A 12259-nucleotide genomic window follows, 5' to 3' on the forward strand; every position below is an offset into this window, starting at 1 on the left:
TTCAAATGCAAAGTTTATTCTCCTGGATGTTTGCTTAAAGATAATAAGCACAGAGGATTTTAAAAGAACTGGGCTTAAGACCCTATTTTGCTTCCTTAGCTGTATAAAGATAACCTTGAAAATAGTCTGTTTCTGAGACTTCTCCTCTCACTACACTTGTTTACTAAATTATCCAAGGAAAGTACCTCTGAAAGCTGTGCAAAAAGTCAAGCTGAATAATATTCACGGGCTGATTTTTTTAATATTCACACAGCTCTAATAATTTCCATCAGAAGAGTCATTGACACATAATTAGTAACAGATGAGTCAGAAAATTGATCTGGAATCTCTAATGTAAAAATTGACACAACTTTATTGGTTGATAGAAACAAACTTTGGCCATCAGCTTTACATTATAAGCTTACTCGGCCTTTCCTATTCTCTGCAGTTGAAATTTTGAAAAGACTTTGAAGCTCTCAAGTCGTTCCCCCCCACTGCCACCGCAGATACAACATATGGCACTGGGAATGCTCCAAAGCCCGAACATTTGCAATTGATATTAATCATGTGTACCTCCTCTTTTACAGTAATGCAGCACCCAGAAGGACAAATACTCCCAGTTACTTTGGTGTGATTCCACTTCAAAGGGCTGAATTGATTCGGAACAATTTGACACCCAGGGTTTACATCACAGGATCCTCTTTGCAATTCCTACAGTAGCGTCACAAAGCGATACCCTCACTACACAGAATGTATGCTTATTGAATTTATTATCATGGAAAGCTTAGGCAACCATAATACAAATCTGACATTTTGAATTTATTTAAAGAACTTGGCTTTTCAACCTCTCATGTGAATAAGGAGCCTAGGGAGGCCTAGATGTCAAAATAGTTAACAACTGTGAAAAGAGAGCACATGAGAAAAAGTGTGAGAAACGGAAAATATTTCTTACCACCAGCAGGATTAGCTGATCTGGATCCTTGTTTATGAGAGCAGACCAAAGGACAGGCAAAAAGTGGATTAAAAGACAGTAAGACAATATAGAGCTGAGCATGCATTGTTATAGATAATGTGAACTGATTTATTTACAAACATACGTTGCTCCCAAGCATTTGCAAAATACAGTGAGTTAACGTGCACACAAGTAGCAGGGCCCAGCTTGTCTACATTTTCACACTGACACTTCATTTCCCCAGCCTCACACATTTCTTTGAGTGAAGCCAATCACCCATGGAATGGGGATGTTAAAATTAGATCAATTAATCCAATAGTCAATGGAATTTCCATCAACTATTCGATTCGGGCACTTCCGCTTTGAAATGTGGCAAGAGCCCACCCGGTTATTGCTACCTTTTAAAGGCAGAAGTGCCAGGCATGGAGTCCTGTCTTTGAAATGTACAAGAGGGGCTCCTATGCATTTCAAAGACTGAAATGCCACATGGAGCCTGAGGCCAGCAAGGGACTCTGTTGGGCCTCTTGTACATGTCAAAGGTGGAACGCCACCACTGCGCCCATGCCCTCCTCCCACGCGGCTGGAGGAAACCAGCTTTTAAGCTGGCTCCCTCCAGCACCTCGCCTCTCCCTCCTCCCCCTCCCCTGCTCCCTCTTTCTGAGAGAGGAAGCGGAAGGGAGAGCGATTAGTTGACTAGTGTGTCGACCATCAGATAAGCTTTTGCTTATCGAATAGTGGACTAGTCGCTTACATCCCTACTATGGTGAACCAAATTCTCCCTAATTTACAGCTGAGCTACTCTGAAAAAGGCAACAGGGTTGCCCAGACTGTGAGTCAGAGGAGACTTTCTAGTGACATTTTCACTCTAGAGCAGTTTATTTCATGCAGAGGTTGGTCTAGGAGATGATACTGAGATCCGGATGGTGTTCAGATCTGGGTTAGGATTTGACACCAAATTAGAGATAGGGATTGGGTTTATATTTGACTGCCCTGAAGAGTCACATGCTATTCCTGAGAGATTTCAGCACCAAATGAGAGAAACCTTGAGAGATCAATTGCTTCAGTCAGATTTCCACCGTTTTGAACTGCAGTCCGCTTGAGATATTTCAGGTTCATCTGATCAGGAGTCAAAGAAAAGGCCATTTCCTGTGTGGACTGGACATGGAGCCAGGCACCCAAATCCAAGCCTGTTACCACCACAGTATGGAGGTGTTCAAGACTTGAGGTTTTCTGTTTGAAACCACCTCCAAAGTAATGACTTTAAAACTGTTCCTTCACCCCTCTAACCTGACATTCAGTGAAGAGACACCATGAACAAAGCAGATGTTTTGCAGTAAGGTTGCAAACCAAGACAAGACCTCATAACAAAGAGCCTTCTTCCCACTTTACCATGCAAACTTAACTCCTCAATCTATCAAGAGGCACCTTCTCTTCTTGGAAACATGCTTTTCATATGCAAACCCTTTAAAACATTTCTGAGCCAGAGGACAAAATTCTCCTCTCCAATCCATATGGCAGAAACTCTGCTCTCCTTACATGCACGAGTCATGCCATGAAAGGAAACCAGACCTTCAGAGCCAGGATGTGCCCTGTGGACCAGGGAGTGCATCTTTTCCTCCTAAATCTATAAGAAGATAACAACCCCTGACATTTTACACATTAACTTAGCTCATGCTTTACACATCTCAAGATGAGAGAACATAAGCAAGAGAAGCTTAGGAGGACAGGAAACCAACAGACAGTAGTAGGCTGCAGATACAAGGAAGGTGTCTGACTGGGGAGTACTTTACAGATTTAAGTCAATCTAGTCTGATACACAATGACAAATTTCCATGACTGGAATTTTTCAGCTGTGCAGCACATTGAGCAAAATGCCAGCCATTTCTAAGCCTAAGTATTTAAATCTCAGGCCCTATTCTTTAAGAACGACTTGAACTGTGAGCTCCTTTCTGCAATATGCGCATGCAGTGGCTAGCACAATGGGGTCCCATTGGCACGGCCACAATACAAGCAAGAGAGAATATTAATGAGCGCTGCCCCTTTCCCCGCTCGCCCATTAAAAGAAAAGCTTCTTACGCTGGGACTGCGAAACGACTTTAGCACGGCTGCGGCCTCGGGTATCGGCAGGTGTAGAGCTAACACTTGTGGCACTTCCAGAGCTTTGCCTCCTTGTACGGATCCGACCTGGGAAATGCAAAAAAAAAGTGGAGCGTTAGCTGATGGGTCCTAAGGGGAAACTTTGCTGTGACATCTAACATGCTGTCTGTTCTATACAGACTTTTTTTTTTTTTTTTTTTTTTAAGGGGGGAGAAGGGACAGGATGCAGTGAGGCACAAGTAACATTGATAAGAGAATTCCCTGGAATGGCACTTGCCGTTTAAAATGCAATTACAATTGTTTTTGACAGGAAGGAACAATATGGACATATGTGGGCATAGCAGGTGACCCAGAAAATCTCATTTGGGCACCGATGCTTTCAGACCCCTCTCTCCACTTACAAACTAGCATGCATCAGTAACAGATTCTGCTTACGCCACCTGGCCATGTATATTTGTCTCAGGCAAGCCCACTGTGCTCATGTTGGAAAAAATCAGCTCCAAGAGTTACCCTTGGGCTACATCTACACTGACCCCTTTTACGAAAGGGGCATGCTAATTTTAAACTTCGTAATAGGGAAATCCGCGGGGGATTTAAATATCCCCCGCAGGATTTAAATAAAGATGTCCGCCGCTTTTTTCCGGCTTGGGGAAAAGCCGGAAAAAAGCGTCTAGACTGGCCCGATCCTCTGGAATAAAGCCCTATTCCAGAGGATCTCTTATTCCTACTTCAAATAAGAGGAATAAGAGATCCTCCAGAATAGGGCTTTATTCCGGAGGATCGGGCCAGTCTAGACGCTTTTTTCCGGCTTTTCCCAGAGCCGGAAAAAAGCGGCGGACATCTTTATTTAAATCCCGCGGGGGATATTTAAATCCCCCGCGGATTTCCCTATTACGAAGTTTAAAATTAGCATGCCCCTTTCGTAAAAGGGGCCAGTGTAGACGTAGCGTTGGTGTATATAAATTCAATATATTAACCCCACCACCCATTTTAGTGCAGCTTTAATTGTAACAGAGAGTCCCATGAGATGCAATTAAAACAGAGAGAAATCCTGTGCCTACTCTTTATTTTTTTAAGCAAAAAAATAGTAAAAAGTTTCTTGTTCCGAGTGCTTTTTATTTCTCTCCTCACAGAAATTTTGGCTGGATAAAACTTATTAGCTTGTTCGGTGTATGTCCCTGCTTGGTCAGGGCTGTTCCCAACAGTATGTTCTTTCCAATGTTTGGACACAATGATGAGCTTCTAATTGCTGGAAAAGGAATGATGATTAAGACCAACAAAAAGAAAACCTCGTCAATTCTTTTCAACACCTCAGTTCTCAGCCAGACTTGAAACAGTCCTGGGATTGGTGCCAGTACCAACACTTCATTCAGAGAACAAGCTCAAGTTTCAGCCATGATAGTCAGAGGAAATAAGGAGGCATGTAAAAGATTACACAGTCTGGACAACGTCCTCCGCTGACCATGTAAATCTGTCTCCGTGGTTGTCGTTATAGATCATTTACACAGCACCATAAATGAAACTGCGCATTACAAACCCACTGAAAACCAGGGCAGGAAGTGTGCATCTAAGAGCTCACACAGCCTATAAAACAAGACAAATGCACAAAGAATAAGACAGAAATTGGCAACCTGGGTCCGACTGAACAGACTGACAGCTATGTTTTCTCTGTCAGTGCTCTAAGAACACTGATGACAGGGCTGGAAAACACTTCTGATAAACCTGTCACACTGTATTTCTAACAGGAAACTTCAATTTCAAAGGACAAACATGCACAGGAACAGGCACCCATTTGCAGATAAGCGAGTAACGTGGGCTGGAACTGAACTCAAAATACGTACATTTTCAGCATCCCATTTTTAAAACAACAGCCAAGGAGGCTTTGGTATGTATAGAGATTCTCTCTCTCAAAAAAAAAATTCTACCCTTGGGATGGTAGAAATCCTGGGCCAGATTCTCTACAGCATTGCAGCTTCTAAACATGCTGAGGAAGGCGGGGGGGAGGGGGAGACAATACCAATCAGCAGTGCCAGGAGAGAGTTCCCTTTTGTGGGGATGCTCTTCTGGGTGCAACTGTGGTGATCCAGGTCTGTATTCGCTGCCTTGCTCCCCATCAAGCATGGGGGGCGGTGGAGAGAAGAAATATGCTTCTGTGGGGAAAGGGGACATGACAGAACTTTGCTGCGCTATCCTTATTCTGGTGTAAGTTCCACTGAAGAGCGTCCATCAATGGTAGAGCAGCTCAGAGCATCATGTGGTTGGAACTAGCCTCAGCTTTCTGTGATCCTATTGTCTCGGTGTGCCTGCATAATTCATGCAGAATTTGGCACGTGGGCTGTGCTCTATTTCTAGATGTCAGCAGGTGTGAAGAAAAAAAGTGAAGTTGGCACAAGCCGTAAGTTCCTTGGGAGGCAGCGGGAACATCTATACAAGAGTTAACCTGTTCTAACTTTTAGAAGCTTTGGGGGGTAGCCAAGTTAGTCTGTTACAGAAAAAAACAGCAAGCAAATGGTCTGGTAGCGCTACCAGACCATTTGCTAATTTTTAGAGTTAGAGTTAACTTTCCATCAGTATCTTTAAAAGGACTGAGCATTGTACAAAGTAGCAGATGATAACAGTGATGATAAGCTGAAATGTCAAGCTTAAACAATAGCAGATTTCACTAGGAAACATTATCAGTAACCTATTTGTGAGTGCACCTACATATGCACGAGCACTATCTCTATCTCTCTCTCTAGTTCAAAGGCCCAGAACTTTTCTTCTCCTCCTGTGACGCAAAGTGAGAAATGGATTTCTTAACAAGCAGAGAGCCAGAAGGAAACTGGAATTAATTGGCATAATGATTGTTCTACATTTATAAAATACAAGGCTAACCTCCAAGACATCAGGATGTTCCTGCAGATAAACCAAGACATCACTTTTCTTTTTAAATGCCAGCCCCATTAAGTAGAAGGAAAAGAGTCAGAGGAACAACCACAAATGTCAACATAAATCAATGCATGCTTGTTTCTAGTCATGCTAGTAAAGCATTCGGACCCAGTTCAATGCCTTCTGAAGTCAATGGAAAGCTATCCATTGACTTGCCTGTGCTCTGAATCAGGATTTAGAAGTAAAATTCTGCCTTCTATTTTGCTTGGCAGAGCTCAATTCTGATATCTGGTCTTTCTACCATGCACAGAATTCTTACTGAATTTAATGGGGGTTACCCACATGTTGTGGGAGCTATCAGAACTGAGAATGGCAACTTTGAGCCAAGAGCAGAGTTTTAGCCTTATTTTAGTAATAGGATTTAAATTTTCTCATCCTCTTAAACAGCCATTGTATTTTTAACTGGAATTGCAAGACAAGCAGCTATTCCACCGCCATGCAGGGGATTTCAGGATCACAAAATGCACACCCATTTATGGCTTTCACCCCATTTCCATATACCTGCCTTACATGGTGCAAGCCTAGAAACTGAGGAGAACTAAATTGATTTCAAGCATTGCAAAATTGTGACTCCCAGCATTACCCCACCTTTCTTCCAAGATACTGTGCCAGTATGGGAAAGCACTAAAAAAACTCACTCTGTTGATAGCTAATGATGATATAAGAGTAGAAATATCACAATGTTATGATAACAAGACACTCTGGGATTACTTTGTCCCAGCCCATACACAAATAAAGGAAACAATTCAAGGAGCAAATTCTCTCAGTAATCTTAGGGTCAAATGCTTGCCTTAGTTACAAGGAAAAAATGGCCTTTATGTCTCTAAATATTTCTATTAAAGCCTATGAAATGGCAAAAAACTGAACTCAGAGGTTGTCCAGTGATAGCTTGTGCCTTTGCAGAACGAGTTCAGCAAAATTCAAACATCTGAAAACCAGGAAATACAGAGGGAAGGAAAAACACTTATGCAACCTTACCGCTAGGGCTGGCAATGGCTGTGAGCATTAGCTCCATGCACTCCAGCTGTATTCACTCTAGTCGTATGTCTCACTACAGCAAATGGTGGAGGAAAAAGTTGGAGCAGCTTGGAAAAGCTGTGATTGTGATATGGGGGGGATGTAGCTCTGAGTCCCTCACAGGTGATTATCAAAAGGGAGAGGTACAGGTATGCCTTGCAGTTCCAGTCAGTATCACTGCAATACAGAATTGAGTAGGTGGTGTCAATAGCAGGGCACTGGGGTTTTCATCCCAGTGGGATTGTCGGTAGCGAGGTGGGAGACGAGAGCACTTTGACAAAGTGGGTCTTTGCCCACGAAAGCTTATGCTCCAACACTTCAGTTAGTCTATAAGGTGCCACAGGACTCCTCGCCACGAGAGCACTTTGTGGATTTAAGGAGGGGTGGGAAAGTACAGGTATTCGGTGAGCGAGTGTGAAGGGGGTGGAGAAGGGTATAAAGCAGCAGTCACATTTTACAGGTGTGGTATTCTGTCTGGGGAGCAGGCTCAGTGTCCAAACACACAGGGCAAGTGCAGGTAGCATGCCCTGTCCCTAGTGAAAAGGCAAAGAGGGTGTGTGCCTGTGATGGGGGAGACCACCCAAAAAGAGCAGCGTTAAGGATGTGGAGGCACAGACCTTAACTCTGCATTGCCTAGTTTTCAGAATTGTGAATGGACAAGGAGCAGAGTCTCCAGGCTCCCAGAGAGCACAGTAGGCAGAGACGTGTATTCAGAGCATTGCAGGGGTAGGGCTCCTCCAGCATATACACAGAAGGGGAGAATTCAGGGCTGACAGTTCCATCCATCTAAACTCCCATCTTCCTCTGCTACATTCTTCATCCCCTCCTGCTTTCTCCTCTCCTGTTCTCCCCATCCTGGCAGAGCCTTTCCTGCTCTTTACACAAATGCAGCAGCAGCTGCTTGGACTAAGAGCTTCCACAAGCAGGGCATCCGAAAACACAAGACTTATGTAAATCAGAAAAAAAGATAATCATGTGGAAAAAAATCATTAGCTCCCAGCAGAAAGGTCTGCGTGAAATGGAACACAACCTGGAGGATTCTGGGATAATTCAGATGTGATTGTTTCCTTATGGTTACAGCATTTTGTATACAATATATAATCACAGGGTGGGTTGGCATGTGTGTAAGCTCAACTCTGGCATACTGTTGTTTCTAAAATATTTTATTTTATAGAACAGACAAACATACTGCAAGCATACTGAAACAACAGAGTCCTGGAGTTGAGTTTATACACACCTGAGATTTTTAAATTGGTGTGTGAGATTTACACCCACATATTCCCAATAACAATTATGGGAAATATATCTAAATAGTTTGGATTGCTATGAACATCTCAAATATATAAATCTGAGACACATTTCACTGCTCCAGTCACAGAAAGAATTTTTCTAAGATCTTTGAGTAACCTGCAAATAAGGGTGTTAAGTATTGGGTAACTGACTAATCAAATAGTCGACGCAGTTTTGCATCGACTATTTGATTAGTCGATAGGGTGCCTCTGCCTTTGACAAAGAGAAAAGCGCCGAAGCACGGGGACTCCCCAGCTGATCCCGGGCTCCACACCACATTGCCGCTTTGAAACGCTGTGAGGAGCCCAATGCTAGTAGAACCCCAGGCCACTTTGAAGTATCTCCCGTGGGGGGGGGGGGGGGGGGGGATGCACAGGGAATCGACTAATCAACCACTGTCCAATAAGCAAATGCTTAATCGGATAGACTAGTCGACTAGTCCTTCACATCCCTATCTACAAACAGATTCTGTATCCTGGAATTCACATTTGCCCAGAAGGTACAGAGGTGGGTTGGGTTTGGGAATGGCCATGGGGATAGGGCATTCCTCTGGGGAGGGCAGGGTTGGGAGCTCGAGTCCCGCCCCGCCCCGCCCCCTGCCCCCACCTCCCACCCCGGGAGCAGCCGAACAGCCAACACAGGCTGCCCCTGGGCTGAAGCTGGCTCTAGCATTCGGAAAGCATCATCCAATCATGCAGCCCCTGACTACAAACCACTTTCTGTATTGGGTCACAATATCACAACTGGAATAATGAATTTCATGCAGCGCTTACTAGAAAAATGCATCAAATCCAAACAATTAGTAGATACTTCCAAAAAGGCAGGGCAAAAAGAGCCCAGGAAACCTTCCTTCTTTCACTGGCTTTGTTTTCAAATCCGTTCAAACTGCAGAGGCAAATGAGTCATAATTGATAATCACCCACTTGTCTGATCCTCTCCAAAAGAATGACCATACCTCAGTGACAATGTTACTGTCAAGAGAACAGATAAAGGAAATGCCCGTGCTATTTTCTATGAATCATAAAATGCAGGTGTTAAAATGTGTGGTTGATTGAAACTGAACCATGAGGCCAGATTCTGCTCTCAGTACAGAAAGCTGTTTGAAGGGCTTCCTGTTAAGTAGTTTTAAAGATTAAAAAGCCTGGGCAACTTTTAAATAGGCACAGTCAAGGAACCAGGCCCAAATTCAGATTTGTAACAAATGAAGAAATCTGGTAAAAGTGTATCCTAAAATACATAAATAACTAGACCAAGCAGACAGATTTCTAAGATATTATCCAGATAATCCACCATAATTTCATTGACTTCAATGGAGTGGTATCAGATTTACAAAGACGTAACTGTGATCAGAATCTGGCCCAACATCTCAAGTTGGAAATAGTTCTATTCGCTTAAGTATATAAACAGGATATAGCAAGAGCTAGTCAATTCCCTGTATTTGCACACTGAAATAACAGGATTTATTCTGAACAATGCTTATTCTCACAGGTTCCATCATATAAGGCTCTAAGCTCTTTTCATTAGAGGATGAGCACCTTAAACTCCCCTCGGATGCAGAGGGAGGTAAAAGTGCACTGTGTCTTGCTGGATCTAGCCCGGGGGGGGGGGGAGGGTTCAAAGTTGCGCCACAGGCCCACCAAGGTAAGCTGTTAGTGGGCTGAGAGACGTTTTGTTTATGTAAGTGCCCACAGGCACGGGCCCATTTGGCTGCGGTTCTGTTTCCAGCCAATGGGAGCTGCGAGGCCCCTTGCCTAGGCACGCTTAGATAAACAAAGCGTCTCGTGGCCCACCAGCATCTTACCGGGCAAGCCCACGACTGAGCTTTGAAAACAACCCCTGGGCTAGTCATTGTGGTCTGCTGTGAAGGATAATTCTTTTAATGCACTGTGAAAATATGGTATATATTTTTAGCGAGTTTGCGCGGCTGAATGTCTGTGAGTCCATTTGTTCAAGAACGGCTCCTATACAGTAAGACCTAGGACCCACCAAATTTAGTAGGCAGCTTCCTTTCATCCTAACATGAAGCAAAGTCAGTGTTTGGTTGTGTCAGGACAATGGGATGTCCTGGAATTCAATTGTTTCTCACACAATGGAAAGGGCGGGGGATGGTAGGAGATGGACATGCACTCCTTCCCTGGCTGTCCCCACTGCAGCTGCAGTGCCCATGGAAAAGCGCTTCTCATCTGGCCCCAAGCTGCTGTGGTGAGAAGGGCTGGGGTTGTCCTCTGTCCCTGGGCCAGCCTGCATCCTGAGCCCCTCATCCCCAGCCCCGCCCCAGAGCAATGATTTAAATGAAGAAAAAAACGTATTTGAGTTAAGGACCCAAGCAACGCCAGGTCCTTAACTCAAATAAATCCATAATACAGTTTAAACAACTCAGTGCTTTGGAAAAAGATCATCATAATCATGTGTTAGTAACTGATATGGACACAGATGATAACTGATGTCTCTGTGTGCGATCTCATGTCTACAAGAGTGGGCCTCCATGTGATGAAAATGGATTACAAAAATAACCCTTATAAAAGATTCTGAGAATCAATTAGCTGATTCACCAGTAGATGGCACCTGTGCCCATCCACTGGCAAAACAAAGCTTAAGGGTTATCAACTTCAACTGACAGAAATAGAGTTATCTATATAAATGAGTTTACAATGAGAATCAACATGGATGCTCATCAGCCACATTTAGCAGAAGTCCTATTTTACAAACATCAGGGGCACCAGATTCTGCCAGTTTTAATCATGCTAAATATCATCTAACCATGCAGGCAAATATCAACATATCCTGGGTTATCAACAGACTTCATGGTAAGAATGTAGGACCTACAGAATACAGGAGTTGAATGTGCTACATCACACAATGCTATAATGTTGCTTTGCTTAAATAAATAGGTAAAATAAAGTCTATTTTCCTGGAAACCAAAAGAACAGCATGCCCACAGCGTGACACAGGTTGCCCACATAAACCACTACAGGAAAGAAATCACCTAAGTATCTCTGTTTCAGCTACAATATTCATTCAGATTTAGGGAAAAATCTTATGGGAGAGGTTAGTCTTTAGTGTCTGACGGATTATGTCTGTGCTCACTTTGGGTACGGCTACGCTGTGTTTTATTATATGGAAGAGGCATGCATATAGCGCTCTCATTTGCATACCTTCTTTCATTTTTTCCCCAGAAGAGGCATTTCTACCATTTGGCCCGAGCTACACAGGGCCAAATGTCAGAGATAAACCCTCCTTCGAAAGCCCACTTCTTCCTCATAAAATGAGGGAAAATGTAAAAGCGAGCCCTATTTGCATACCTCTTCCAAAAAATAAAACACAGTGTAGCCGTACTCTTTGGAAATAAGGCAAAACTGCAAGGGAAAGTACAGTCTTTACAAAGCCTCTTTTTTAAACAGAAAACCTACTTCAAAACTATAATCATTAGGTTTCATAACAATACAGTGGAAGAAGGAAGACAAGTTCCTGCATGTATATATAAATATATGTATGAGTAATCAGTTACCTTCTTTTAAGACATGTGGAACACTGAAATAAATCCATGCTCTGTTACTGCAGTCATTTGTGTGCAAAATACAAAGGATTTTCAACACTTGACCATTATAAAGTATTTTCGAAACACATTTAAATGTTAACGATCATGAAAATCAGACCCCTTCTACAAGGAGAAATCCAACAAAAAACAATCTAGATAAGGGCTGATATTCTAATGAGGAAAAAAATAAAACAGTATATGAACTTTAAGTTTGAAGTCCTGAGCCGTGGGGGGGGGGGGGGGGGGCTACCAAAGCCCCAAGCCGTGAGGGGCTGAAGCCCTGGAGTCCCAACCCTAAATTTGGTAGGAGAGGAGCATGATTTTTTTTTTTTTTTTAAGTCCAAAGGGGGTGGCTAGTACAAAAAGTTGAGAAACACGGAGTTAAACTAACTCCATGGTTGATGGATCCTAAAGCATAAAAGCTTGCGCTGGATGACGTCCCAGCTCATATCTTTACA

At 43.2% G+C, this 12259-nt stretch overlaps 1 protein-coding gene across 20 annotated transcripts in view; it reads right to left on the bottom strand.

Annotated features, from left to right (window-relative positions):
* The window catches only part of CLASP1 (cytoplasmic linker associated protein 1), a 250998-nt gene that overhangs the window by 81516 nt on the left and 157223 nt on the right, over positions 1-12259 (bottom strand). For all 20 annotated transcript variants that reach the window (XM_075933080.1, XM_075933085.1, XM_075933099.1 and 17 more), the window contains one exon: positions 3008-3115. In XM_075933080.1, the coding sequence (XP_075789195.1) occupies positions 3008-3115 (108 nt within the window). The remainder of the gene's footprint in view (positions 1-3007; positions 3116-12259) is intronic.

Source organism: Pelodiscus sinensis, chromosome 7 (assembly GCF_049634645.1).
Source record: "Pelodiscus sinensis isolate JC-2024 chromosome 7, ASM4963464v1, whole genome shotgun sequence".
NCBI classification, from domain to species: Eukaryota; Metazoa; Chordata; order Testudines; family Trionychidae; genus Pelodiscus; species Pelodiscus sinensis.